This window comes from Podarcis pityusensis (genome assembly GCF_964106645.2).
Source record: "Podarcis pityusensis genome assembly, chromosome: 14".
In the NCBI taxonomy this organism is placed as follows: domain Eukaryota; kingdom Metazoa; phylum Chordata; class Lepidosauria; order Squamata; family Lacertidae; genus Podarcis; species Podarcis pityusensis.
In genome coordinates, this window is record NC_138039.1 from 8,774,996 (window position 1) to 8,802,420 (window position 27,425).

Consider the following 27,425-nt stretch of genomic DNA (forward strand, 5'->3'; position numbering starts at 1 on the left):
GGGAGATACAGTCTACAACAGTCACAGCCATGCCAAAGTGGAGGAATTCTCCCACAACAAAGAATCCTGGGAACTGTAGTTTCCTGAGGGTGCCCCTGGGAACCGTAGTTCTGTGAGGAGCAAAGTATAGTCCACAACACTATTCTATGATGCTATGAAATGCACAGAGGAACACTCATGGTGCCACTGGGGCAGTTGTACACGATCACCCCTTCAGTACTATTTATTTATATTTATTGATAAAGATCTTTATATACCTCTATGTCATGAAAAATATATCTAGGCAGCTTACAGCAATCGTAAAATTGTACAATAAACATCATAAAGAAGGTTTAAAGCAGGCATTAATTAGCCATTGTGAAAGGGTGTATTCTTAATTGCCTGCACTGGCCTGGCAGAATATAAAAGCTCTCAGCAGGCGTTTAAAAGTTGGCAGAGAAGGCCAACTTCTGCACCTGCAAAAGTTTGGAGCAATCACACGACTTCATTTCAACTTCTGCTGAAGTCCCATAACTTTTAATTCTGCAAATATTCTGGTTTATTCATGTTCCACTTTTGTTACGCTATAGCTCATCCAGACAGTAATAATGTACTTGCATTGTGGAAGCATCACGTAACAAACATAAAGCAGAATAAATCCACCATTATTATTGGGCCCATCCACACGCCCATTTATCCCATGATTTCTTAGCCAGGGGTTCAAGTTCTTCTTTCTTTAGGTCCTGCCACTTTCCCTGGGGAAACCCATGGCTTACTGCTGAATTGGAACACATCGGGTTTCCTGCATATTGGCATTTGTTCCAATTCAGCCATAAACCACGGGAAAGCTGTGGGACAAAAATAACTCCTCTCGGACAAGAAATCACAGGACAAACAGCAGTGTAGACGGGCCCATTGCGTCAAAAGCATCTTGCATAATACTCCTGCAATAAAGCAGTTGGGTGACGGTGTCCTTAAAGGTAAAGGGACCCCTGACCATTAGGTCCAGTCGTGACCGACTCTGGGGTTGCGGCGCTCATCTCACTCTATAGGCCAAGGGAGCCGGCGTACAGCTTCCGGGTCATGTGGCCAGCATGACTAAGCCGCTTCTGGCGAACCAGAGCAGCACACGGAAATGCCGTTTACCTTCCCGCCGGAGTGGTACCTATTTATCTACTTGCACTTTGACGTGCTTTTGATCTGCTAGGTTGGCAGGAGCAGGGACCGGGCAACGGGAGCTCACCCTGTCGCAGGGATTTGAACCGCTGACCTTCTAATCGGCAAGCCCTAGGCTCTGTGGTTTAACCCACAGCGCCACCCTTTAGTCATGTAAAAAGATGTCTAGGAGACTTGGCTAGGGACCACCAACTGGTTTGACCACTTCTACCGGTACTGTGTTTCTCAAACATGGGTCCCTAGCTATTACTGGACTACAGTTTCCCATCATCCCTGACCACAGATCCTGCTAGCTAGGGATAATAGGAGTTGTCGTCCCACAAAAGGTGGAGGAGACCCAAGTGTGAGAAACGCTGATTGCAGAATTCCATCTTGCAGAAATAGAAAGCGACGGGAGCTCAAAGATGGCATCCAAACCAACTCCCCGAATCCTGTAGCACTAATAATCCTTGATGCGTTCTGCATCAACAGCAAATAGATCTGGAATGTGATAGGCCTTCAGGCAGCAATATCTGGAGGGTGGGAGATGAGGGGGGGCTCACTCACTTGTACTGGGGTACGTCCCGGCACAACTCCATATTTGGCCGCCATGTTCGGGCTTCAAGGCGTGTCTGGGCTACCTTGAGTGGGCTCTCCTTAGCCATTATGGCTCTTTCCAGCAACATTATTGTATTTTCTGTCTGAAAGATTTCTTGCAGTGTCTGAAAGGAGAAAGAGGAGAAGAAAATGGTATGGTTGTTGTTAAGTTGTGGGTGAACATATCAGACGACACAGCGATTCTTCAAACAGCTCTTGTTTATTCACAGGCCAGAACAGAACTGAACTGAAGGGTTCAGCCAGCCTGCTTATATAGAGCGCCACTACAACGCAACAGTAACAACTTTCTGTAACTATCCAATCACTGAACGTCACTTTCAATTCCTTATTTGCATATGTGGACCTGAGTGAAAACTATCTACAGTAGCCCCCTGCTGGCCCAGGGTGAGAACTTCAGTACATAACAGTTTTTGTCCCCCCCCCCCCCCCAGTGCTTGCTGCCTCCTTGACTGATGCGACTTTCGCCACCGTGTCAGGCTTCAGGGAATCTGATCCCTCCCACAGTGGCAGCCAAGAAGCAGATAAAGGAGAAGAGCTCTTACCAAGTGTTTTATTCAATATTCACAGAGAGAGGTAGAAATGCCATCTCTCTTAGACAATGGTGTTGCGCCCAGGTAAAGTCCCACCCCCTCTGTCTTTCCTATTCCACATCATCCCTGTGCCGGCTGATCTGTGCTTTCTGCCTCTGAGTTTTCTTTTCTCCTACTCTCAATGCCCGCCGGGTCCAGGGGGGGTGGGGTCAGGAATGCAGTGGTGCCTTGCAAGACGAAATTAATCCGTTCCGCGAGTGTCTTCGTCTAGCGGTTTTTTCGTCTTGCGAAGCAACCCTATTAGCGGCTTAGCGGATTAGCACTATTAGCGGTTTAGCGGCTATTAAAGGCTTAGCGGCTTAGCGGCTTAGCTGCTAAAAGGCTATTAGCGGCTTAGCGGCTTAGAAAAAGGGGGGGGGGAGCAAAAAAAAATCTCAAGACTCGCAAGACATTTTTGTCTTGCGAAGCAAGCCCATAGGGAAATTCGTCCTGCGAAGCGCATCGAAAAACGGAAAACCCTTTCGTCTAGCGGGTTTTCCGTCTTGCGAGGCATTCGTCTTGCGGGGCACCACTGTGCTTTCTAAAGACACTGAGTCTGTCAGCTGTGTTTCTTCTTCCTCCTGCCCCTCTCCCAATATTTCCCAGCTTCTCCCCTCTGCAGCCTCTGAGCTTTGACCTGCTGCAAACCACAGCAGAATCTATACTGTCCTCCTCTTCTCAGGAAGGTTCGGGGGGAGGGGTGGGGCTGTCTCCACCATTCCTCCTCAGTCCAGTCCCTGACATCTGGGCCCATTCGAATGGAAAGTACCGTATTTTTTGCTCCATAAGACTCACTTTTTCCCTCCTAAAAAGTAAGGGGAAATGTGTGTGCGTCTTATGGAGCGAATGCAGGCTGCACAGCTATCCCAGAAGCCAGAACAGCAAGAGGGATTGCTGTTTTCACTGCGTAGCGATCCCTCTTGCTGTTCTGGCTTCTGAGATTCAGAATATTTTTTTCTTGTTTTCCTCCTCCAAAAACTAGGTGCGTCTTGTGGTCTGGTGCGTCTTATAGAGCGAAAAATACGGTATTTCCTTCTTAGGGCTTCTTTGGAAAGAAATGTGCTGGGGGAATGGGGGTGGGAGAATACAGTGGTACCTTGGTTCTCAGACAGCTTAGTTGCCAAACAAATTAGCTCTCAAACACCGCAAACCCGGAAGTAAGTGTTCCGGTTTGTGAGTGTTTTTTGGAAGTCGAACGTCTGACACAGCTTCTGCTTGAGTGCAAGAATCTCCTACAGCCAATCAGAAGCTGTGCCTTGGTTTTTGAATGGTTTCGGGAGTCGAATGGACTCCCGGAATGGATTAAGATCGAGAACCAAGGTACAGTCATACCTTGAGTTGAATGTGCTTTGGGTTGAGCGTGTTCGAGTTGCACTCTGTGGCAAACCGGAAGTAACGGAGCTCATTACGTCTGTTTTTTTTTTAAAATGATATTTATTGAGATTTCAAAGAAAAGAATTACATAAATAAAAAGAAAGGGAAAAAAATACAAAAATAAACATAAAAGGAAAATACAAAATACAGAAAAAAGATAAAAAACACTTTAAAAAATATATATCAGTCTTTCCATGCCTTACATTCATTTCCTTGCTTCCCGGACCTCCTCACACCTCCCTTTTTTGTATTCCAATTCAGTTAGTTAATTCAGCAATTTCTTTCCCTCTTTGTTTTTATCTTAATCCTTTAACTTAATATTTTATAACTTTGGGTTCTCACCTGTTAACAGTCCATTTTTACATACACCTTTATAACATTACTGCTTAAACCACTTAAGTTCATTCTGACATCATTCTAACATTCATTAATTTTGCAATATTTCTGTAAATAGTCTTTAAATTTCTTCCAATCTTCTTCCACCGACTCTTCTCCCTGGTCTCGGATTCTGCCAGTCATTTCCGCCAATTCCATGTAGTCCATCACCTTCATCTGCCATTCTTCCAGAGTGGGTAAATCTTGTGTCTTCCAGTACTTTGCAATAAGTATTCTTGCTGCTGTTGTGGCGTACATAAAGAAAGTTCTGTCCTTCTTTAGCACCGTTTGGCCAACCATGCCCAGGAGAAAGGCCTCTGGTTTCTTCAGAAAGGTATATTTAAATACTCTTTTCATTTCATTATAAATCATCTCCCAGAAAGCCTTAATCCTTGGGCACGTCCACCAAAGGTGAAAAAATGAACCTTCAGTTTCTTTACATTTCCAGCATTTATTATCGGGCAAATGATAGATTTTTGCAAGCTTGACTGGTGTCATGTACCACCTGTATATCATTTTCATAATATTCTCTCTTAAGGCATTACATGCCATAAACTTCATACCTGTGGTCCATAACTGTTCCCAGTCAGCCATCATTATGTTATGTCCAACATCTTGTGCCCATTTAATCATAGCAGATTTCACCGTTTCATCCTGTGTATTCCATTTCAGCAGCAAGTTATACATCTTTGACAAAATCTTAGTTTTGGGTTCTAGCAGTTCTGTTTCTAATTTTGATTTTTCCACCTGGAAGCCAATTTTCTTGTCCAAATTATATGCCTCCATTATCTGATAATAATGAAGCCAGTCTCGCACTTTGTTTTTTAATTTCTCAAAACTCTGCAGTTTCAGTCTATCTCCCTCTTGTTCCAAAATTTTCCAATATTTCGGCCATTTGACCTCCATATTGAGCTTTTTCTGAGCTTTCGCTTCCATCGGTGACAGCCACCTTGGGGTTTTGTTTTCCAATAGGTCCTTATATCTTATCCAGACATTAAACAATGCTTTCCTGACAATATGGTTTTTAAATGCTTTATGTGCTTTGACCTTATCATACCACAAATATGCATGCCATCCAAATACATTATTAAAACCTTCTAAATCCAAAATGTCTGTGTTTTCACAGAGCTCATTACTTCTGGGTTTCGCAGCTCGCGCATGCGCAGACGCTCAAAATGACATCATGCGCATGTGCGGAAGCAGCGAAACGCGACCCATGCAAGCACAGACTCCGGAATGGATCCCGTTCGCATCCAGAGGTACCACTGTACTACCGTACATCGGAATGGGAAATCTGTGTGGATCTTTTTAGGAAGGATCTGCCAATGAGTTGGCAACAACCATGGCAGCATTAACCAAACCCTCCAGCTTTTAGTTAAGTGTTATGGTTTTAGCTCCATTGTTTAACATGTTTTTAAACGTTCTACAGCTTAGGCTTACTGCTGCACCACACTCCCCACCTTATTTTACTTAATGGTCAACGTCACTGCAAAATTCGGGGAAATACAAGTTTCAAAAGGCAGCTGTGTTTTGGTTCAAACTCAGGCAAGTTTGGCAGATTTGACATTAGATGTGAACCACATCAAATCTCTCCCCCATCCCTAATTCAGAATCTCACACATGTCCGCCTTTTGGGCCCTCTGGCAAAGGGCCGATTTGTTCCCCTGGGGCTTCTGCAAGAGACCTTCCTGCCAGATGGTGCCCCCAGAGGAAGAGGATAACTGATAACGCAGGCAGGAATCTCCTCCCTTGGCAGCCTCCGAAACAAAATATTGTTCGAACCTTTAAGTGAACTCCCAAACCAAACACTGCCTCGTCTTTTTAACCCACAACTAGGAGCTTAATAGTATGTTTGGTTTTAAGGTCACCCTGCCTTCCTGGCTGCTGTCTCCTGTCTTCTTCCTTTTCCCCCGCTTTAAAAGTATAATTAAGAAGCTGGAAGAAGCTGGGAGAGGGACAGGGGCTTGTCTCTACAGAGCAACTACTTTTCACACCCGGCAGAAACTTGCTACAAGTGGCTTTGGATCGCACACTGCAATTTACACATTGGTCCAGATTAAACTCGCATCACTTGAAAGGACTTGAACGGATTGGTGGGGAAAGTCACCAGATTGTATTGCACCAAACTACATCATTTTGTGGCTATATTCCAAGAATTAGGAAGCAAATCTCTCTCTCTCTCTCTCTCTCTCTCTCTCTTTCTCTCTCTCTCTCTCTCTCACTCACTCACACACACACACACACACAAGCACACACTCCAGAGGCTGGGTGGAGGTCAGTTCATATATATAGCTGCCAAACCGTACACCCATCTTTTGCAGAGAATAAAGTACAAGTCTGCCCTCTGGCATCCTTCACCATTTGTGCAAATCTCCACCACCACACCTCCATTGTAGGCAGGGACAAAGCCCGCCTTGCACTCAATTTTTATGGTAATGCCCCTCGTTTTAAAATATTCTGCAATGGGTGAGTGCAGCACATTTCATTAAGGTGTGCACCCAGGATATTTTACTTATTTATTTTATTTCAATGAAGGGAGGTCGGAAAACGACAAGACGAGCAAGAAAGAGGTGGGGGGCAACGACAAACAAAGCAACCAGAACAAGAGGGGTCGAGAAGCCAAAACAGGAGATTTTAAACTTCAGAGAAAAATAGCTGTGTCAAGATTTCCAGAGGCAGGGCAGATCTGGAGAGGGCTGAGGGTGCAATGCCTCTTCCTCCTCCTCCTCCTTCTCGTCTTTGCTTGTGCATCTCAAAAGCAACTTCTCGCCCCCAAATATCTCTCTCCACAAACAGTGGCCAAAGGAGCTCAGATGGAGACAGAGCCATGAGGCAGAGAGAGGTGCAGGCAGAAGAAAAAGGCTGGAATGGATCTGTAGCTTCTGCCTGTGGAGAAGGCAGACACCTCCTTCCTTTCTGCCTGCCACTGCTGGAGCTGCCAGTCACCCCACCCCACCACCGTTTTCAGAAGCGCTCTCTCTCTCTCTCTCTCTCTCTCGTTCTGTTGTTCCCCACCTCCTGTACACAAGTGTTCACCTTATACAAAATTCCACACGGAGCAAGAACTGTGGCGTCATGCATACACAAAAGGGGTGCGTCTCAGTGTGAATAAGGAACCACCTAGCAAATCTGGCATTCAAATTGGGTGGCTAAAATGTGTCAAGTGGTATTCAAGATGAGGGAGGTTAAAGAATGCTGCAAGTGTTGGCTCTCCCACTCCCGACAATCCCTGGCGTCGTTGTTTCAACTGTGCTATTTTTTGTTAATTGTTTTTAAGAGAACAATGACTGTAGCAACTGTAAAATTAAAAACAAAACACATAAATATATCCGCCAGTGTTACAGAGTGCACGCATCTTGCTTGGTGACTCTATAGATTGTCTCATTAAATGGGCTTGTTATGCATAAAAGATCATCTTCGTATTCGCGGCATACAGATTGCAGAGGCAATTTGCGCCAAAGTGTCTCTCCTGAATGGCACCTGTGGTGCTTTGACTCTGAATTCATGCTTTCTCACTTCCAGTTGATCTAGTTATCAATTTCATCGAGATGCATTTAATTTTTTGCACCATGTTTGCAGGGAGGTTACACAGCATCCACAGTTTCTGAGGCATTTGTCCTGATTTGCTTGAACCCTCTCCCTCCTGCGCACAAAAACTTTCTTTAAAATGGGAAGGGGTTTTTTTTAATGGGGAGAGATGCTCATTAAATATAGGTATTAAGAGTCAATATTGGGTGACACAAGATTATCAAAGATCTGGAAACCAAGCCTTATGACATTATACTAGAGAGTGCTGGGTATGTTTAGCCTGGAAAATAGAAGACTGAGAGGTGACATGATAGCTATCTTCAAATATATAGAGAGCTATCACAGGGAAGGTGGAGCAAGTCTATTCCCCCCCCCCTTTTTTTAACTTTTGTTGATAAATGCAATACTTACAAACACAAACCATAACACTAAACAAACTTATTATACATAGATACATACACCTCTCAACTTAGATTACAAAAAAATAAAACAAACATACAAACTAAACATACAGACATAAATTTTGACTTCCCTCCACCTATATGTGGCTTCCTTTGTTTCTTTTCTTCTTTTCGCTGTGTTATCAATATTATTTTTGACTATCTCATCTCATACCCATTTCTTCTTAATTTTTTACTCTATAAGTTTCATTCATTGCAAGTCTATTTTCTGTTGGCCTGGGCAGTAGAAACTGAACCAATGGAGTCAAATCAAAAGGAAGAAGATTCTGACTAATCATTAGGAAGAACTTTCTGATAGTTAAGAGCCATTTGACAGTGGAACAGGTACTCTCAGAAGGTGGTAGGCTCTCCTTTCTTGGAGGTTTTTAAGCAGAGGATGATGGGATCTGTCAGGGATGCTTTAGCTGAGATTCCTGCATTGCAGAGGGTGGAAATAGATGACCGCTGGGGTCCCTTCCAACTCCACAGTCCTATGCTTCTATAATGCTGTGTCTTTGCCTTGGAGCAACAGCATCAGAATCATGGCCAATATTGAACAAGTTTTACTGTAACACTGTCATAATTCACTGAGCCTGGACAGCTCGGTTGGTTAGAAGCATGGTGCCGATAACGTCAAGGATGCAAGTTCGATCCCCGTAAGAATCAGCTGAATTTTCCTGCATTGGGGGGGGGGTTGCTCTAGATGAGCCCCAGGGTCTCTTCCAATTCTTTTTTTAAAATTAAATTTATTTGTTTGTTTTTTCAAATTAAAGTTTTACAATCACATATCCAACATACATCATAAAAATAAGTTTCCAAACAAACTCCTGAACTTCCCTCTTTCCCTTTGTGGGTCCTATTGTTAGTCATTTCCTCCTGCATCTTTTATAAAAATCCAAATCTTTTACATCTCCATTATATCCAAAATTCACCATTAAACTACAAGTGTTATTCCAACCCTACTAACAATTTTAACTGTTTACAATGGTTTTTAAGATAAATGATAAATTTCCCCCATTCCTTATTAAAATTTTGGTCTTCCTGATTTCTGATTCTTCCGGTCATTTTGGCCATTTCGGCATAATCCGTCAACTTAATCTGCCATTCTTCTCTGGTCTTTATCTTCTTTCCATCTCTGGGCCATCTCATGGCCGCATACATAAATAATCTTTTCTGCTCCATTGAGATTTCGATACATTGGGATTTTCGGGTCCCTTCCAATTCTGTGTGCCTCCTCTCCCATACTGAGAGCAAAGACGGAGAAGAGAAAATGATTGCCAGACCTCCTTTTCATGTCATGCCCAACCTTAGTGGGGCTTGCCACGTTTCCCGTGCTCATGTCTTTATGACTGCCCATTGTTGGGTCTTGTCCGGGTTCTGTGGCATGGTGACATCACAGCGCAGCTTGGGTGGTCTACACATCCCTGAGCTGAGGAATCCACAAGGCCAGCTCACTCGACTGAATGGACGGCACCCACTCTGCCAAACATAGCAGCCTTCAAAAGTTATCATCTAGGACAGCTGCCCCCCACTGCAAGATGGTAGGAGAATCCTTGCTCATGGCCCTCGAGGGCTTTTTGGGCGGCCCTCCCCAGCCTTCGCGCTGCCTTCCCAAAGCCCGGTAAGTGAGTCTTAGAGTCTTCCCTCCTCCTTCCCAAAACCTAGTTAGAGTTTGCCCAGCTAGGGGAAAGAGGTGGGAGAGCTCTCTTCTTCTTCTTCTTCTTCTTCTTCTTCTTCTTCTTCTTCTTCTTCCTCCTCCTCCTCCTCCTCCTCCTCCTCCTCCTCCTCCTCCTGCTCCTCCTCCTCTTCTCCTATCACTTGTAGCCAAGTAAGATTGTCTTCCATGAACACGGACTTAACGGTGAGTCCGTAAGTGACTGTGGAGGCCAATTCTGGACCCACACGTCCTTCCACAGTGGGGACATAGATTTCTGGGTAGGAATTGATCACGGTGAGGGTTTGCCAAGTGTGCTTTCCACTTAGCACGTTTCTCCCTTGTGTCCTGAGTTTGAGCGTCTTCAAAGCCCATGACACCTTTGGTAAAGGCTGTTCTCTAATTGGAGCGCTCGCAGGCCAGTTGTCAGCATTTATACTACATTTTTACAGGAGGTGTGTTTATACAGCTAGGGAAAAGAGGTGGGAGAGCTCTAGGACCACCAAAACAAAGGATCTTAGCAGCTTGGCAGTTTCGTATTGGGAAATATTGGCGATATTCACTGGTTTGGTTTCCATTCTGGACCCAGGAGGAAGGAGGGAACATGGGCAATTTCCACTCCTGCCTCCATTTCCACCTGAAGTCTCCTCCATCCCCAGCACTCAGCAGAGCAGTCTCTGCCTAACCCGCCCAGCCTCTTGAAGACCAGCGCCCTCCTACCTTGGCCAGCTGTGCCTGCAGCTGGTTCTTGGAGTCCGCTATTTCCGAAATGCGGGCGTCGAAGGCCAAATTCGTGTTTGTCCACTGCCTCCACATATCGTCGGAAGTGGTTTCCAGGGTGTGGTCCGCTTCGCTGCAGAGGGTGGCTGTATTGGCCCGTGCATTCTGTGAATACCGGATGTTGTCATCGCTAAACTTGGCCCACGTTTCGGGGACCGTCACTCTGCAAGGTATAAGAATCCGGGTTACTGCTAAAAACCAGCATGATGTCCTGTGTTCCAGGGTGCTGTGGGACACTTTGCAAAATAAATTGCGTACTTTTTTCTTTTTTAAAAAAAAGAAATTTATATATCCACGACATCACGGCACCATACAATTTGTAATTATACAAAAGGATTTTGCATACAAATTTCTGCATGTTCAAAGGCCAAATTCACAAACACACCAAGTGGAAGCAAAATGTTGTGGCCTCCCCCCTCTGAAGCTTTGCTTTGTACAATAGGTACAACTGCTCATCTTTGAAAATCCAGGAAGTTTACTTTCTGTTTATTAGGATTGCTTTCACACCTGGATTTTAAGAGGTGTGGGCTCGGTGTCTGTCATATACCCAGCATGCTCAATAACCCACTCTAGTAATGGCTATTATAAGCAGAGTGCCCCAGACTTACGTTCCATCTATTTTTTCCACTCCGTGGTAGAAATTGATGCTGTCGGACGTGTTCCTCAGGTTATAGCACTTCTCATCGATGAAATGGGCCGAGTTCTTGTCTCCAAGGTCCCTCTCGAGAGCATGTTGGGCATCTCTGTTAACACTGTGTAGGAGGACGAGGATTTCTGTTATAGCAGCATATTTACAATTTTAAAGCCTTTTGCAGGTGACAATAGGCAAGAAAGAAGAAGTCTTGGAAATTCCATTTCCATATTCAAAAACCATGAAAACAAGCTGTGGATTTCAGCCTAAAATATGAGCGGAATGACACCAGTGCCTTTTACCAGGCAGAAGCTGAACAGGTAAGGAAGACTCACCAATATTATTGCCAGTAAATGCCTTACCTGTTGGATTTCTGCCTGCTGTGAAGTTATAGAAACCCCATCGCGGGGTGGGGTTAAAGGAAAACCCAGTAGCACCAACAATTATGCTGCTTCTTTTTTTAGCAGCAGGGAAACTTTTGCCGTTCCTCCCTTTGAGAGCTGGGTGTGACTTCCTGGGTAGTGTTGTGAATTCTGGGTCCATTCCAGATGGCCGGGCAACCCAGGAAGGTTAAAGGGCTTTTGTTGTTGAGAACTGCCAAGAGAACTGATGGCCATCCTTTGGAGAACTACACACTAAAAGAGGATTTCTTGAGGCAAAGGCTGCTGAGTTCTAACGGTGGCTGAGACATCGCAAATGAACGGGGTGCCCAATTTACCGGCCGCCTTTAAAGGCCATGTATAATTGTGTGTGTGTGTGTTTAAAAAACTTACTTAATTTGTTGTTCAATCCTTTCTGCAAGCTTCCTCATTCTTTCTTGGCATGCTCTGATCAGATCAACCTCCTGCAATGGAAAATAGACGCCTGCTGTCATTGATCCTGCAAAAATGGAGGCTGAAAGAACATCCTTTATCGGACATTCTCAACATCCACCAAGCCTCCCTCCCCTTCCCATTGCTGCTGTTGTTTGGTTGGGCTGTTGTTGCTTTCTTGGGGCTTGCCTGGTTTTTTAGGCCTGTGTTTTGTTTTCTTCCCAGGCTGGAGATGTCTTGCCTGCGCTTTGAAGGGGGTGTGTTGAGCATCCGTGTTTTGTGGTACCCATGACAGTTTTGTGCATTTCCAGATTTGTCCCCAGACCCCAGAAATCTGGGGACCAGTGAGCAATGGGAACATGCACAGATTCCTGGTTGCATTCTGCTTCTCATACTACAAAAGTTGCTTCCCACACATGTCTTCCTCAATAGGGATCTTAGCACGAACGTGTGATTTATGGAAAGCTGGTCACAAAATTCCTGAACCAGGCAGTTTGATTCTACGGCTTTAGGCTTGAATAGAGACAAAGGATTCCTCGCCCACTACAGCTGTGCATCAAGGCAGCAAAAGAGGTTTAAAGACGTGTGCCACCTTGAACATCCTGGTAGGATAGAAATGCAATCATAATAAATGCCCATTGATGGAGGATAAAGGTAAAGGGTAAAGGGACCCCTGACCATTAGGTCCAGTTGTGACTGACTTTGGGGTTGCAACGCTCATCTCGCTTTATTGGCCAAGGGAGCCGGTGTACAGCTTCCGGGTCATGTGGCCAGCATATCTAAGCCGCTTCTGGCAAACCAGAGCAACACACGGAAACACCATTTACCTTCCCGTCAGAGCGGTACCTATTTATCTACTTGCCCTTTGACATGCTTTCAAACTGCTAGGTTGCCAGGAGCAGGGAGCGAGCAACAGGAGCTCACCCCGTTGCGGGGATTCGAAACGCCAACCTTCTGATCGTCAAGCCCTAGGCTCTGTGGTTTAACCCACAGCACCACCCGCACCCCTTGATGGAGGATAGCACATCTCAAATGTGATAAAATGAGTCCCAGTTCTCCATCTATAAATCTATTTGTCCTTAAATTAAGGTGGTTTTTTAAAATTTGTTTTGATTTTTGCTTTAACGCACTAAGATAATTATGAATTTTACGTCAGTTTGGGTTCGGGCCAGTTTTCCTAAACTTGTTTCTGGCGTGAAAATAGCATAATGCTGAAAGAAATCTAATGCAGCTAAACTTTAGACTTCCGAGTAACAATGCACAAAATCCCCCTACCCCCCTGCCCGAAAAAGGAATTTAAATGCACTTTGGGGATAGGGAAAAAGCTTTAAAACCTGGCCCTGGCCCTTCCCAATGTATACCTGTGATGTACATCTCTTGAGCTTTTTAAAAATAAAAATAATTAAGGAGCACAACTATCTCCTTCTATGTACTATAATCTGGCTTTAGGTTCAAATTGTGCTTGGTTTATTCATATGATTTATTATCATATGAATTTTGGACCTTAGGTCTTCTCTGCCACCAGATCGCGGTTCTCAGGTCTTAAGATGCAAGACTCTAGCATTTCTGGTGTTTGGTGACAAGTGTCAACACAACAAGACCATATGCCAACAAAACAAAAAGCCGTAGGTCACAAGCCATAATTGTTTTGGGTTTACTCCTAAAGCCTCTGATCCACTCGCACAGGCTTCATGAATCCACTTGCGGGTTGTTGACCCAGAGGCTGGGAACTGCTGCTCTGAAATTTCAGGTCAAACTTGGACTTCTCTGAGCAAGATAGAGAGCCAAGGGAGAATCCATAAAATGGGTTTTATCAAAAAAACAGAACACCTGTCTCGAGTGCTCTTTCTGGCTACCTTCTGCAAACTCATTTCACAAAGCCGGCAAGGCTTGCTGTACCTGGATGAGATTCTTTTCCACGTCATCATGGACCAAGTCGATGCCCATCCGTTTCTCCCGATTGTATAAGCATTCCAAAGCCACCTGAAAGCAGACAAGAAAACCACGGGTTCAGATAACTCCTTCAGAGGGGTAAAGACTAATAGTGAGTCTTTGGAAAAACACTGCAAGGTGTTTTTCTTTTCTGCGTTCGATCTCCTAATAGAGGAAGAAAACTGTTCCAAATATATCTGTGAATGGTTAACCTGTAACTAAAACATGTGGATGAATGGGTGTTTGTTTGTTGCTAGGACCCAAAGCGCTGGATGATCAAAATGGCAATTAGGAGACCCATTAGCGGCTAAATTACTGGACCCTTTTTTCCCCTCTGGGTCAGCCTAAGGACACACAAGGAATTCAATTTTTTTGTGTGAATTTTGACACAAACACTATTCGATCCACACTTCCCCAAACTAAGGTGTAGAACAGCGCTGAGGCTGCAAGCCTAACCCTACTTACCTGGGAGTAAACCCCATCAATGAGACTTATTACTCATATACCCAACAACCGCTGGGCCACCCCAAGCTCCCCTGCCCCCCAGAATCCCAACCCCCAACGCACAGTACAGACTTCCATGCCTCCCTGCAACCCCTCCCTTCCAGTGTGGACCACCACCCCCACACCCTGAGCTCGCTACACTACTGGAAACTTTGCACTTCTGGTTGGTATTGCACTGCTAGTTATCCACTGACTTTCACACTTCCTAGATGCCCCAATGTTGCTGTCACTTCAAAAAAAAATAATGTGTATTTTGCAGGAAGATACCTTTTAAAATATATATTTAAATACTTGTCTACATGCATTTCTACCCCCTGAAAATTCACAGATTAATTTCTTCTTCCATATCTGCCCTTATTATTAAGTGCTGATGCTTAGGGAAGATTTGTACGTCTTCAAGTTTGTCCAACTGCATGCCTAAGCTGCAGACATTATGGGAACTTCAGCCATCAGCCAGCAATCAGATCTCCACGTTTCCATATCAGTTTGCAATTCATTTGTTTTAAAAGGTCCTTGTGAGAATTCGTCGGTGTTGTGGTATGAATTTCTCCTAATCACCACATTTCTTTTTTGTACCCAATTTTGCCTAATGCACAGTTTTTTGCGAAACAATTCCCCCTAATACGAATTTTTGTATGCTGTTTTTGCCAAACAATATCCCACCCCAAGTACTTCAGATAGAGCAAGGCTTCAATGTCCTTGAAGAAGATGCATCAAATTCCCCTCCCAGAAGACAGCAGTATTGTTTCATCCAATCACAGCACATGGAACAAAGTTGTGGACGTGGAAGGAAAAAAACTAAGATTTCAGTGGTGTAGCAACCCCCACTGGCGCCCGGGGCAGACGAAAGTTGTTCAGCTTTTGGGTGAAAATCAAAGTGGATCAGCTTTTTTTAGGACAGCCGCTGATTTCAGGGATGCACAACATACCCAACAACCACTGGGCCACCCTCAAGCTCCCCTGCCCCCCAGAATCCCAACCCCCAAAGCACAGTACAGACTTCTGTGCCTCCCTACGACCCCTCCCTTCCAGTGTGGACCACCACCCACACACCCTGGGCTCGCTACACTACTGGAAACTTTGCACTTCTGCCTCTAGACCCCTGTCAGGCTTAAAGGGGACATGCAACCCGTCTTGGCTGCTCTACCCAAAAGAAAACTGAGCCACATCTATTTGAAAAGCGAGACTAGTACACCACCTTGTGGCCAGTTTTAGACTCAAAAAGCAAGACCGGACTAGGAAGAGTCAGGGCAAGGGTGCTATCAGCCTTAACCGCTGCACGTCACTTTTCAACAAAGCCTGCCATTTACTCTCTGAATTTTGGGACCTGTGTGTTGTGTGCACTTTTCTACAGCTTAAGGGAAGAGTGCACGCTTTTTTGTTCCGAAACCAAAGGTTCTCAACAGTCGGGTTAAAGAAGTGATCCCCAAGCGCACAGATAAAGCATCTGGCAAGGCCCCATGGGGCTGTCTTTGAAGATAGTTCAGAACCCGCTCTTCAGTCGTCTTCGCTCAGGGCTTCTGGCGACAGGGCTGGTTAAGTGAATCTTGCCCATTTTCTTCTGTGTTCCCCCAATATTATTTGTCATTCTCGCTGCAACAACCTGAGGGTGCAGTCCAAATCTACACCCATCCACAGTGTTGCTTTATGAAGCGGCAGAGCAGAGAGGGGTCAGTAAGATTGCTTCGGAAGCTTGGAGCTGGCACAGCGAATGGGCCCAAATTGGTGACTGATGCTGTCGCTCAGAGGCAGAAAGATTGGTCCAAAATCCCACAGATCTCAGGCTGGTCCAGCCCCACACCCACCTCTGGACTACACCCCATCTGGGGGCTATTCTGGGCCCATCACCTCCTGGCAAATAGAAGGGGAAGAAATGGAGGCAGTGAGAGATTTTACTTTCTTGGGCTCCATGATCACTGCAGACAGTGACAGCAGTCACAAAATTAAAAGACGCCTGCTTCTTGGGAGAAAAGCAATGACAAACCTAGACAGCATCTTAAAAAGCAGAGACATCAACTTGCCAATAAAGGTCCGTATAGTTAAAGCTATGGTTTTCCCTGTAGTGATGTATGGAAGTGAGAGCTGGACCATAAAGAAGGCTGATCACTGAAAAATTGATGCTTTTGAATTACCGGTATGGTGGAGGAGACTCTTGAGAGTCCCATGGACTGCAAGAAGATCAAACCTCTCCATTCTGAAGGAAATCAGCCCTGAGTGCTCACTGGAAGGACAGATCCTGAAGCTGAGGCTCCAATACTTTGGCCATCTCATGAGAAGAGAAGACTCCCTGGAAAAGACCTGATGCTGGGAAAGATTGAGGGCACAAGGAGAAGGGGATGACGGAGGACGAGATGGTTGGACAGTGTTCTCAAAGCTACTAACATGAGTTTGACTAAGCTGCGGGAGGCAGTGGAAGACAGGAGTGCTTGGCGTGCTCTGGTCCATGGGGTCACGAAGAGTCGGACACAACTAAACAACAACAACATATATATATATATATATATATATATATATATATATATATATAACAAATTCTCTTCCTTGTTCCCCCTTGTCCCCCCCCCCATTTTTTTCCCTGCCAAGGAGTCCAGTTCATTTTGTTGTCTTTTTAAGTAATCTGTAAAAAGTTCCCATTCTTCTTTAAAGTCGCAGTTGTCCTTATCTCGCAATTTGTATGTCAGTTACGCCAGTTCTGCATAGTCCATCAATTTCTCTTGCCACTGTTCTTTCGTCGGGGTTTCTTCATTCTTCCATCCTTGAGCTATCAAGACTCTTGCCGCTGTTGTAGCACCATCTGGGGGCTTTCTGCCAGCTACCACTGGTGGGCTCCCCGTTCTCAGCATTCCTGCCCACCGGGACATTTTGCAGACGAAGGGGAAAGTGAGATCTTGTTCCGTGGGTGGCAGAAAGCCAGCTTAGTTGGAGGAACACTCAGTTCAAATCTCCCCCTTGCCCAGTGCAAAGTGGGTCTGGGGTGCTGTGTTAAAGGTAAAGGTAAAGGGACCCCTGACCATTAGGTCCAATCGTGGTCGACTCTGGAGTTGCAGCGCTCATCTTGCTTTACTGGCCGAGGGAGCCGACGTACAGCTTCTAGGTCATGTGGCCAGCATGACTAAGCCACTTCTGGCGAACCAGAGCAGCGCACGCAAACATCGTTTGCCTTCCTGCCGGAGGAAGGACTTGCACTTTGACGTGCTTTTGAACTGCTAGGTTGGCAGGAGCAGGGACCGAGCAACGGGAGCTCACCCCATCGCAGGGATTCAAACCGACGACCTTCTGATCACCAAGTCCTAGGCCCTGTGGTTTAACCCACGTGACTACAAATGGATTTTTCTCAGTGGACCTGTTCTGGATGGTGTTTTTAAATAAGATTTGACTGCAGTTGCTTGTGACCATCTAGATCAGGCATGACCAACTCTATAGAGACTGAGATCTACTCCAAGTATAATAAAACTGGCAGTGATCTACCTATTACTGCCCATAGTTCTTGAGCTTTTTTTAGGGAAAGACACCAGAGTTGTTGTTGAGCTTTTGGGGGGGCACTCCCTCCTTTCACCACTTGCCGCCAGCGCAGCAAATACAACCTTTCGAAGCAGCGGCGGAGTGGTGTGCCGCAATCACTAAAGAGAAACCAGGTGATCACTTTTATTACTCCTGCTGTTAGGTGGTGGGTTGACATAGCAGCCGGCACAGCGATTTCTTCAAGTAGCTCTTTATTATGGTAAGCTGGAATAGAACTAACTGCGAACAGCTCAGCCGGCCTGTATTTATAGGCAGCCGGCTGTCAACATTGTAACCACAACAGCCCAGAGTTCCCGCCTAAAATAACTGCCGCGGACCTGAGGGAAAACTATCTACAGACCTGAGTGAAAACTATATACAGTATCCCCCTGTTGGCCCAGGGTGAAACTACACTACATAACACCCCTCCCCACCGAGATAAGGCGTTAGTTACAATCGTAATGGTTTCCTTATATACAGCACTACGCGTAATGGTTCAATTAAGCACAAAAGCATATCGGTTACATTTCCCATACTTAGACTAACAGTGATACCTGTCCAACAACATAGTCCTTTAAATAAGTTGGGCGCTTGGAAACTCTGCCAGACCGCCGGGGACTGGTAGCCAAGTCCGGAGGGCCACACAGTTCTCGCTGAGGCTGTGGTGCGACCCTAGGTGGCGTTGGAACCAACTCCCCTGGATCCGTTGCTGTGGGTGGAGCCTCCGCAAGTGGAGTGGTCTGAGTCTGTTCTGAAACGGCTTGGTTCGGCTCCACGCTGGCAGCTTGCGAGGGAGGTGTAGGTGGGGCCTCGCCATCTGTACGTGTCTCTTCTGGAGCCGCAAGCGCAGCTGGGGGCACCTCGGTAGTGTCCAAGTCCCCAACCCTGCGCCTAAGCTGGTCTATGTGCCGTCGCCACAAGCGTCCGTCTTCGAGTGCCACCTGGTACGAGCGAGGTCCAGTGACTCCCACTACTGTGGCTGGCACCCAAGGGATGTCCCCCACATAGTTCCGGGCAAAGACCTGGTTTCCTGGGACAAATGACCGTGGTGCGTTGGCACAGCCTGGGGGTTCAGCCACGGCAAAGTCTGGGTGTAGCCGGTCGAGCGGTGACCTGAGGCGGCGGCCCATAAGCAGTTCAGCAGGACTCCTCCCTGTGGCCGCATGAGGGGTGATGTGTTGCACGAACAAGTATTCGGCGACCCGCTCATGCCAGTCTCCCCGGTCCAGGCGCGCCAGTGCCTCTTTTGTCGAGCGCACCATTCTTTCCGCTTGCCCGTTGCTGGATGGATGAAAAGGTGCCGTTAGGGCATGGCGGATGCCCAGTCCCAAAAGATACCGCTCAAACATGCCTGACGTGAACTGCGGTCCGTTGTCAGAGACAAGGACATCAGGACACCCATGCGTTGCAAACAGGCCTCGCAGCACCCGGATGACAGCTTCGGTAGTGGTGGAGGGCATCAGGGCGACCTCCAGCCATTTGGAATAGGCGTCCACCACTACCATAAAGGTCCGGCCGTGAAAGGGGCCAGCCAGATCGATGTGCACCCTCGACCAGGGTGTCTTTGGCGTCTCCCAGGTGTGTCCCTTAGCTGCCGGTGGTGCAGGCCTCGACTCCTGGCACGCTTGACAGGCGGACACCCAGGCAGTGATGGCATCGTCCATATTAGGCCACCAGACGTAACACCGAGCCAACGCCTTCATTTTGACAATTCCCGGGTGGCCAACGTGCAGAGCCTCCAGGACGCGCTGACGGAGTCCCTGGGGAATCACGACGCGGTCTCCCCACAGCAGGCAGCCACGATGAGCTGAGAGTTCATGTTGTCTGGTTGCGAAGGGCTGGAACTCCGATGCAAAAGGCCCTTGTGGCCACCCCCTCCACACCCAGTTGAGCACCCGGCTGATGGTGCGATCCTGGGCAGATGCGGAGGCCACAGTGGCAGCCGATACAGGCGCTGCCGGAAGATCCTCAATCAGAAGGAGCGATGAAGCTGGAGCCGGGTCTTCCACAAATGCTGGAAGAGGGCAACGGCTGAGGGCGTCGGCATGGCCCATCGATTTCCCCGGGCGATGGATGAGCCGGTAGTGGTAGGCAGCCAGGAAAACAGTCCATCGCAGCATGCGTGGTGAGAGGACCGGTGGAGTTGGACGATCACCGGCGAGGAGGCCCAGGAGTGGCTTGTGGTCAGTGATGAGGTCAAAAGTCCTGCCATAGAGGTATTCATGGAACCTCTTCACTCCAGCCACAAGTGCCAATGCCTCCTTGTCGAGCTGGCTGTAATTCCGTTCCGTCGGAGATAGTGTCCTGGAAAAGTAGGTGAGCGGTGCTTCTCTTCCATCTGGAAAACGGTGACTAAGGACAGCACCGATGCCAAAAGGTGAGGCGTCGCAGGCAAGGACCAGCGGCCTGGATTCACTGTACTGTACCAGCACACTGTCTGAAGAAAGGAGAGCCTTGACCGCGTTGAAGGCCGCCGTCTCCCGATGACCCCAGGCCCAAGGCGTCTTAGTGCTAAGGAGTCGGTGAAGAGGCTCAGCCACTGTGGCTTTGTGGGGCAGGAACATGTTATAAAAGTTCAGCAGCCCCAGGAATGCCTGCAACTCCGTTTTGTTCTTTGGGGTGGGGGCCTGCTGGATAGCGCGGATCTTGGATGTGGTTGGATGAAGACCGGAGGCATCGATAAGATAGCCCAGGAACTCTACCTGTGGAACGGCGATCTGGCACTTCTCCCTCTTTACCTTGAGCCCGGCCTCCTGGAACCTGGTCAGCACGGCACGGAGGCGCTCGAACAGCTGCTGGTGTGAGTCTGCAGACACCAAGACGTCATCAAAATATGGTACCACGCCCGGAAGCCCTTGCAGGAGACGCTCCATAAGGCTTTGGAAGATGCCAGGAGCCACACTCACCCCGAACTGCAACCGGCGGCAACGGAAAGCCCCCCGGTGGGTGACGATCGTCTGGGCTTCAGCAGTGGCATCATCGACTGGCAGTTGTTGATAGGCTTGGGCAAGGTCCAGCTTAGCGAAGACCTTACCCTCACCCAGGGAATGCAGCAGGTGTTGGACAACAGGAACCGGATAAGCGTGCTGCTGAAGTGCCTTGTTGATCGTGCACTTGTAGTCAGCGCAGATTCTCACCGACCCATCTGGCTTGACAGGCGTGACGATGGGGGTTTCCCACTTTGCGTGGTCAACCGGCTCCAAAACTCCTTGGGCGATCAGTTTGTCCAGTTGTTCATCCACCTTAGCCTTGAGAGCAAAGGGAACCCGGCGTGGCTTTAGCTTGATGGGGGCGACTTGTGGATCAAGGCTAAAGGAGATGGGCGTACCTGTATATTGGCCCAAGGTGCCGTCAAAAACCTCGGCAAAGTCTTTGACCAGACCCTCAGTCTCTGCGTTAGAGATGCAGTTGATGCCGGTGACTTCCAGGCCGAGGGCATCAAACCAGTCTAGCCCTAGGAGGCTTGGCCGCTGACCTTCGACCACCACCAACCGGAGCAGGCCCGAAAAATCCTTGAAGGCGATCCGGAACCGGCCAACGCCTACCACGGGAATGTCGTTTCCCTGGTAGTCTCTCAGGTGTACGCGGTGAGAGTCGAGTTGCCTTTTGGACACTCTGGGTACCAGTCTTTTGATGGTGCTCCATGACACGATGGACAGGGCAGACCCGGTGTCGATCTCCATGTCACATGGAGCTCCTTCAATGAGCACCGTGACGTTCAGCTTGCGTCGCGTAGGCGAGTCGGTTTGGCCAATCGTGGTTCCAGACGGGCAGCGGCAGTTGGTGAGAGCGAAACAACTTTCCTTGGCAGACTGGAGTGAAGACTTGGACTTGCGAATCGATGAAGGGGGGGTGTCAGACGGAGCCGATCGGCAGACCTTAGCGATGTGGCCCCTTCTGGAACACTTCCTACAGATGGCGTCTCTGAATCGACACTTGGCACGGGAATGGTTGCCTCCGCAGCCAGCACATTCCGGTTGGCCCTTGGACTTCTGTTGGAACTTCCTGCGCTCCCGCTTTGTCTGGTGCACGTCATCGTATTCACTGGAGGATGCCTCCTCACTGCTGGCCTTTTCATGATGCACCGGAACTGGCTCCCTAGCAAGACGCGGGCTGCTGGACTTGCGGATCTCCTGGGCGGAGCGTTCAGCAGCTTCTGAGGCCACAGCCTCCTCAATGGCTTTCTGTAGCGTGAGGTCTGGCTTGGCTAGGAGGCGCCGTTGCAGATGGATGTCCCGGACCCCGCAGACGATTCGATCCATCAGGGCATCGTCTAAGTCTCGGAACTCACAGTGCATTGCAGCCTGTCGCAGGGCGGTGGTGTAGTTGTTGATTGACTCCCCCTCTGCCTGGTTCCGGTGGTAGAACGCATGGCGGGCAGCAATCTTGGACGGCTTTGGTGCGTAGTGGTTGCGGAGCTTCTCTTGGATCGTGTCCCATGGTGTTGCCTGGACTGCTTCAGGCGCAACCAACGCTCGGGCCGTCTCAAACACCTCAGGCCCACAGAGGCTGAGGAATAGGCCCCGCTTCCGCTCCTGTGATACTTCTGTCAGCTCGTTGGCTTGGAGGTAGCAGTCGAACCGAGCGAGGTAGGAGTCCCATGATTCAGAGGCTGGCGCAAACGGCGGTAGAGGCACAAGTGAAGCCATGATTCCGATGCCGGCGTGAAGGGCGATGGATGGAACACAGTGCTCTAGCCAGAACAGTCAGCTCTGAATTGGTTCTGCCCAGTGATTTCGCTCAGTGATTTCGCTCTGTGATTCAGCTCAGTGATTCAGCTCAGTTCAGAGGCTGGCCGCATCTGGCTGTGCTCTGATGTCCATCAATCCCATCCTCGTCGCCAGTGTTAGGTGGTGGGTTGACATAGCAGCCGGCACAGCGATTTCTTCAAGTAGCTCTTTATTATGGTAAGCTGGAATAGAACTAACTGCGAACAGCTCAGCCGGCCTGTATTTATAGGCAGCCGGCTGTCAACATTGTAACCACAACAGCCCAGAGTTCCCGCCTAAAATAACTGCCGCGGACCTGAGGGAAAACTATCTACAGACCTGAGTGAAAACTATATACAGTATCCCCCTGTTGGCCCAGGGTGAAACTACACTACATAACACCTGCAGTCCACCGGGAGCACCACAGCAATCTACAGGTTCAACATTGCTGATTTAGATCATTGCTTTTAGATTATTATTATTAGTGGTATGGTGGTTTCTTACTCATACTTGATTTGTTGGTTATCTTGTTTCTGCTGATTGCCTTGATTACGGTTTTATGGAAAGGTATCAGAACATTGGAAACGAGCAGTGCTATTTTTCTAGAAAAAGAGGTGACAGAATTCACCATGCACAACCTCCCTTTTTCTCTTACAATGGCAATGGCACCCATCTGAGAGGTACCGGGACTGAGTTCCAGTGAGTTCTGGCTGAAATAAAGCCCTGGAAACAAGCAATAAATTACAGTACTCCCAAGGACTTGAAGCATGACTGTCGTTTTGAAGATCTGGGAGTCGTGCTGTTTTGATATTAGAAACAAGGGATGGTTCTATTAAGGGAGGGAAGGCAGCCCACCACTTTGGTCACAGGGTTTGCCCAAGAGAAAGCCAAATGGCTTCTCAGCACAGTTGCATACCAAATCAAGAGTGTTAAAGTTAAGAACACCCCTGTTGTTCAGCCCAGACCCTGAGATCCAGCTCCAAGGGCCTTCTGGAAGTTCCCTCACTGTGAGAAGTGAGGTTACAGGGAACCAGGCACAGGGCCTTCTCGATGGTGGCACCCGCCTTGTGGAATGCCCTCCCGTCAAAGAAAGAGCCAATGATACAACCTTCTGTAGACATCTGAAGGCAGCCCTGTATGGGGAAGATTTTAATGTTTCATGTTTTACTGTGTTTTCATATATGCTGGAAGCCGCCCAGAGTGACTGGGGCAATCCAGTCAGATGGGTAAAGGTAAAGGGACCCCTGATCATTAGGTCCAGTCATGGCCGACTCTGGGGTTGTGGCGCTCATCTTCCTTTATTGGCCGAGGGAGCCGGCGTACAGCTTCCGGGTCATGTGGTTAGCATGACTAAGCCACTTCTGGCGAACCAGAGCAGCACACGGAAACACCGTTTACCTTCCTGCCAGAGCGGTACCTATTCATCTACTTGCACTTTGACGTGCTTTCAAACTGCTAGGTTGGCAGGAGCAGGGACCGAGCAACGGGAGCTCACCCCGTCGTGGGGATTTGAACCGCCGACCTTCTGATCAGCAAGTCCTAGGCTCTGTGGTTTAACCCACAGCGCCACCCGCGTCTCTTCCAGTCAGATAGGCAGGGTACAAATAATAAAATCATTATTATTATTATTCCTGGACCACCCTCAGCACCCACCTGCAGTGGTCCCTGGGCTTCATCCGCAGCACATTCTAGGCGCCTCTTGGCTGTGTCCAACATGCGGGTGTCGGACAGCAGCCGTTCGAGTTCATAGGTCAGCTCGGACCTCCAGAAATTGATGTCCGCTAGCCTCTGCCCGATATTCTTCCCGGAGTCTTCCTGCTGCTGCCGTGTCAGCTGGTCTTTGTCCTGTACCAGCCTCCCGGTGTCGGCGTTCAGCCTCCCGGCCCAGTGCCGGTAAGCCTCCGAGCCCTTGATCTGGAGCTGGTTGGCTTTGTACCAGTCGTGGGGGCTGTAGCGGGCGTACAAGGAGGACCGCACCGACGGCAGGATGGTGGGAGGCCGCAGTGGGGCACAGAGGCGCCCCGCTCCCTCATCGTTGGGCCGGAAGGCGGACATTTTGTAGAACAAGCTGGGGCGCCATGAGTTCAGGTAGCGGTAGCCTGGCAGGTAATAAGACTGGTAGCTGTCCTGGCTGATGCTGGTTGGGGCCACCTCTGGAAGCAAGCAACTCTTCCGAGGTCCGCAGTAGCTGGCAGTCTGGGTAGTGCCAAGGAATTCCATCTAACTCCCTGAACCAGCCACTCAACCTTGCTTGGAGGTCAGGGGCATGAGACAAGGCAGAGGCAGCTGCCCCCTGCACTGTGACTCAGTGACGGTGTCACAGAAGATTAGTGAGGGCATCGTGGCCCCAGCAAAGGGGTCTTTTGAGGCTCACTCAGCCTGCCTGTTTTGTTTCCTAAAAACACATGTACCTTTAAAAAAGCAAACAAACCCAAACCAGAAATGGCAACTCTAAACATGGGGCAATAAGGTCTGGTGTGGAGTAGTCATTACAAGTGCGTCTAGTGTGCAAGAAAGCCACTCCTGGATCAAATATTTTGGGGGGTGGCTGGGTTAAAATCAGTCAGGGACAGTGCTGCGGTGGGCTGCACAGATGAGGAATGGTGGGAGCCTCCCCCTGGATTCAGGATCCTGAATTTTCCCAGGAGCAATGGGAGAGTATAGATTTGGAACAGTGGTTCGCAGAGGGACATCGTTCAGAAGACAAATGTTGGGAATAACTGGCTGGTGAACAGCTAGGAGGAGAAGAACCGGGAGAGAGAGTGTTAATGGACTCCAGTTCACTGGAAAGTATGCAGTCGATGGGTCCAAGGTCACGAGATTAGATAAAGTAGCTGCACAGAAGGCAAAGTGGTTGTGAGATCAGCTTGGAAGACGAGGAAGTGATGAGGGTGACTCGGGGGGGGGAGAGGGTGTAAACCTTAACTGGGAGCACCTTTACTCCGAGAATGGACTCTTTGTTCTTTCACTGTGATAATTAAAATCTCTTTAAATGGTAAGAGACTATTTTTGCTTTGTTCTGCTTATCCACGGCCAATGGGAGGGAGGGAGCCGCTTTCCCAAAACCTGACATTACCATAATCTAGCTGTATCTGGATCGGAACTGGGGGCAAAGCCGAGTTGGCAGTCATGGCTACAATGTTCCATTTTATCTTGGCTTGATATGGGCTGAAGGAGCCCACACTTGAGAGATCTAGCATTTTTACATATGTTTGCATATGCAACAGACCTGGAAAGCAGCACATGGGTTGAGATCGATGACACGGCACAGGCATGCGCACTGTGAGGAAATGCATTTGACCACTGACAAAAAAAAAAAGCTAGCCTTTATTTTAGGAAAAAGAAAAAGGAAGAGAAACCTAGCGGCCGACCCAAATCACTGGCATTTGACACAAACATTATGGTAACACACTGAGTAAATGCCAGGAAATTGCATCTCTCCCCACCTCCTCTTCCAAATAAAAGCTAATTTTTCATCAGCAAAGTTAGATGCAACAGCAATATTTTCTCTGAGCATGCATGCGTGGCCATGTGTCACTGAGCTCAGCCCATGTGCTGTTTCACAGGTCTGCTGCATATGCAAACATATGTTTTTGAAAAAACCTATGTTAAAAAGTATTGAGGCTTTTTACAATCAAGCGGGATATAAATCTTGTGAGATGAAATAAAATGCTATGTGTAGATTTGCACTGATTGTCACATATCTGCAACAACAGGGGGGAAACCGACCCAAATTCAGCCCACACCAGCCAGGAGAAAATGGAAACCATGGACAGTGCTAGCTCTGCCCCCGATTTCCTTCCAAATACTATTATATTTAACATCTCAAAACCTACGCAAGCTCGAAAACAGAAATGTCAACTCTAAACATAAGGCAATAAGGTCACATGATAGAGAGCTGGTGGTGTAACATGCTGATTAAATGTGCAAAAAAAGTCCTTCCTGGTTTAAATATTTCCAAGTCTCTGTGTTTAAACCTCTCGGTATGTTACCATAACTTTTGGGGTAAATGCCAGGAATTTGGGTAAGCTGCTGGATTGGTCAGTGTCAGTGCCGGATTTACGTATGAGCTAAACAAGCTATAGCTTAGGGCCCCACTCTCTTGAAAAAAACAAAACAAAACCTGGATGTACATTTCCAAAATATAAGATACAAAACAAATAAAATAAAACCGACATACAGCAACAGTGTTTTGTGTTGTGTAGGCTCCTTTGATGTAAATAATGGGCCCCGCCTGCTAGCCTGCTCCCTAAAATATCACTGTTTGCCCATTTCTATATATAGGGTGCCTACATTCTGCATGTGCAAATGGCTTTAGATACCTATTAGGTCCATAAATTACCACATAGCATATATTCAACACAAAAGTCAGCGACAATTTGTTGTTGGCAAAGGACAGCTGGACATATAAAGGGCCCCATTACCTTCAGTAGCTTAGGGCCTCATCAAACCTCAATCTGGCCCTGGGTGTGCTGCAATGTGTGAACACTGCCTGTGGATTTGCACCCATTGCCACAGACCTGCAAACAAACACTCCACGCTGGATCTCCCAATGATCCTTCAGCCTGTATCAAGCCAAGATCAAGTGGAAACTTATAGCCATGAATGCTATAACTCCACTTGCCCCAATTCCTATCCAGATACTGAGGCATCAGATCAAGGCCTGCATTTTAAAATGAGCTTAAAAATATATATTTGCAAATGTTTGTATGTTTTATGCCAGGCATAAAGCAGCTGGCTGGGTGCTTTGGCAGATGTTTATCTTCCTAAACAGGGCCCCTCTGATCTATAGCAGTGCCTCAGGGTTGTAAAAGGAAATTACAGGCTGGGAGCAAAAGGTCATGTTGACCATACAAATTACAGA

General features: G+C 47.7%; 1 protein-coding gene and 1 long non-coding RNA gene across 2 annotated transcripts in view; one reads left to right on the forward strand and one right to left on the reverse strand.

The window, feature by feature from the left end:
- The window catches only part of TEKT5 (tektin 5), a 31,925-nt gene extending 7,074 nt beyond the window's left edge, over window positions 1-24,851 (reverse strand). The window contains exons 1-6 of the mRNA XM_080981136.1: window positions 24,215-24,851; window positions 13,815-13,898; window positions 11,877-11,947; window positions 11,081-11,224; window positions 10,413-10,635; window positions 1,702-1,856 (exon numbers count right to left, since the gene is read on the reverse strand). Coding sequence (XP_080837262.1) covers window positions 1,702-1,856; window positions 10,413-10,635; window positions 11,081-11,224; window positions 11,877-11,947; window positions 13,815-13,898; window positions 24,215-24,781 — 1,244 coding nt within the window. The 5' untranslated portion in view covers window positions 24,782-24,851. The remainder of the gene's footprint in view (window positions 1-1,701; window positions 1,857-10,412; window positions 10,636-11,080; window positions 11,225-11,876; window positions 11,948-13,814; window positions 13,899-24,214) is intronic.
- On the forward strand, window positions 9,476-25,999 carry LOC308463132. The gene is made up of 3 exons (XR_013979466.1): window positions 9,476-9,659; window positions 11,288-11,423; window positions 25,207-25,999. It is a non-coding gene; the product is annotated as an uncharacterized lncRNA (long non-coding RNA).
- Window positions 26,000-27,425: the final 1,426 nt, after the last annotated feature.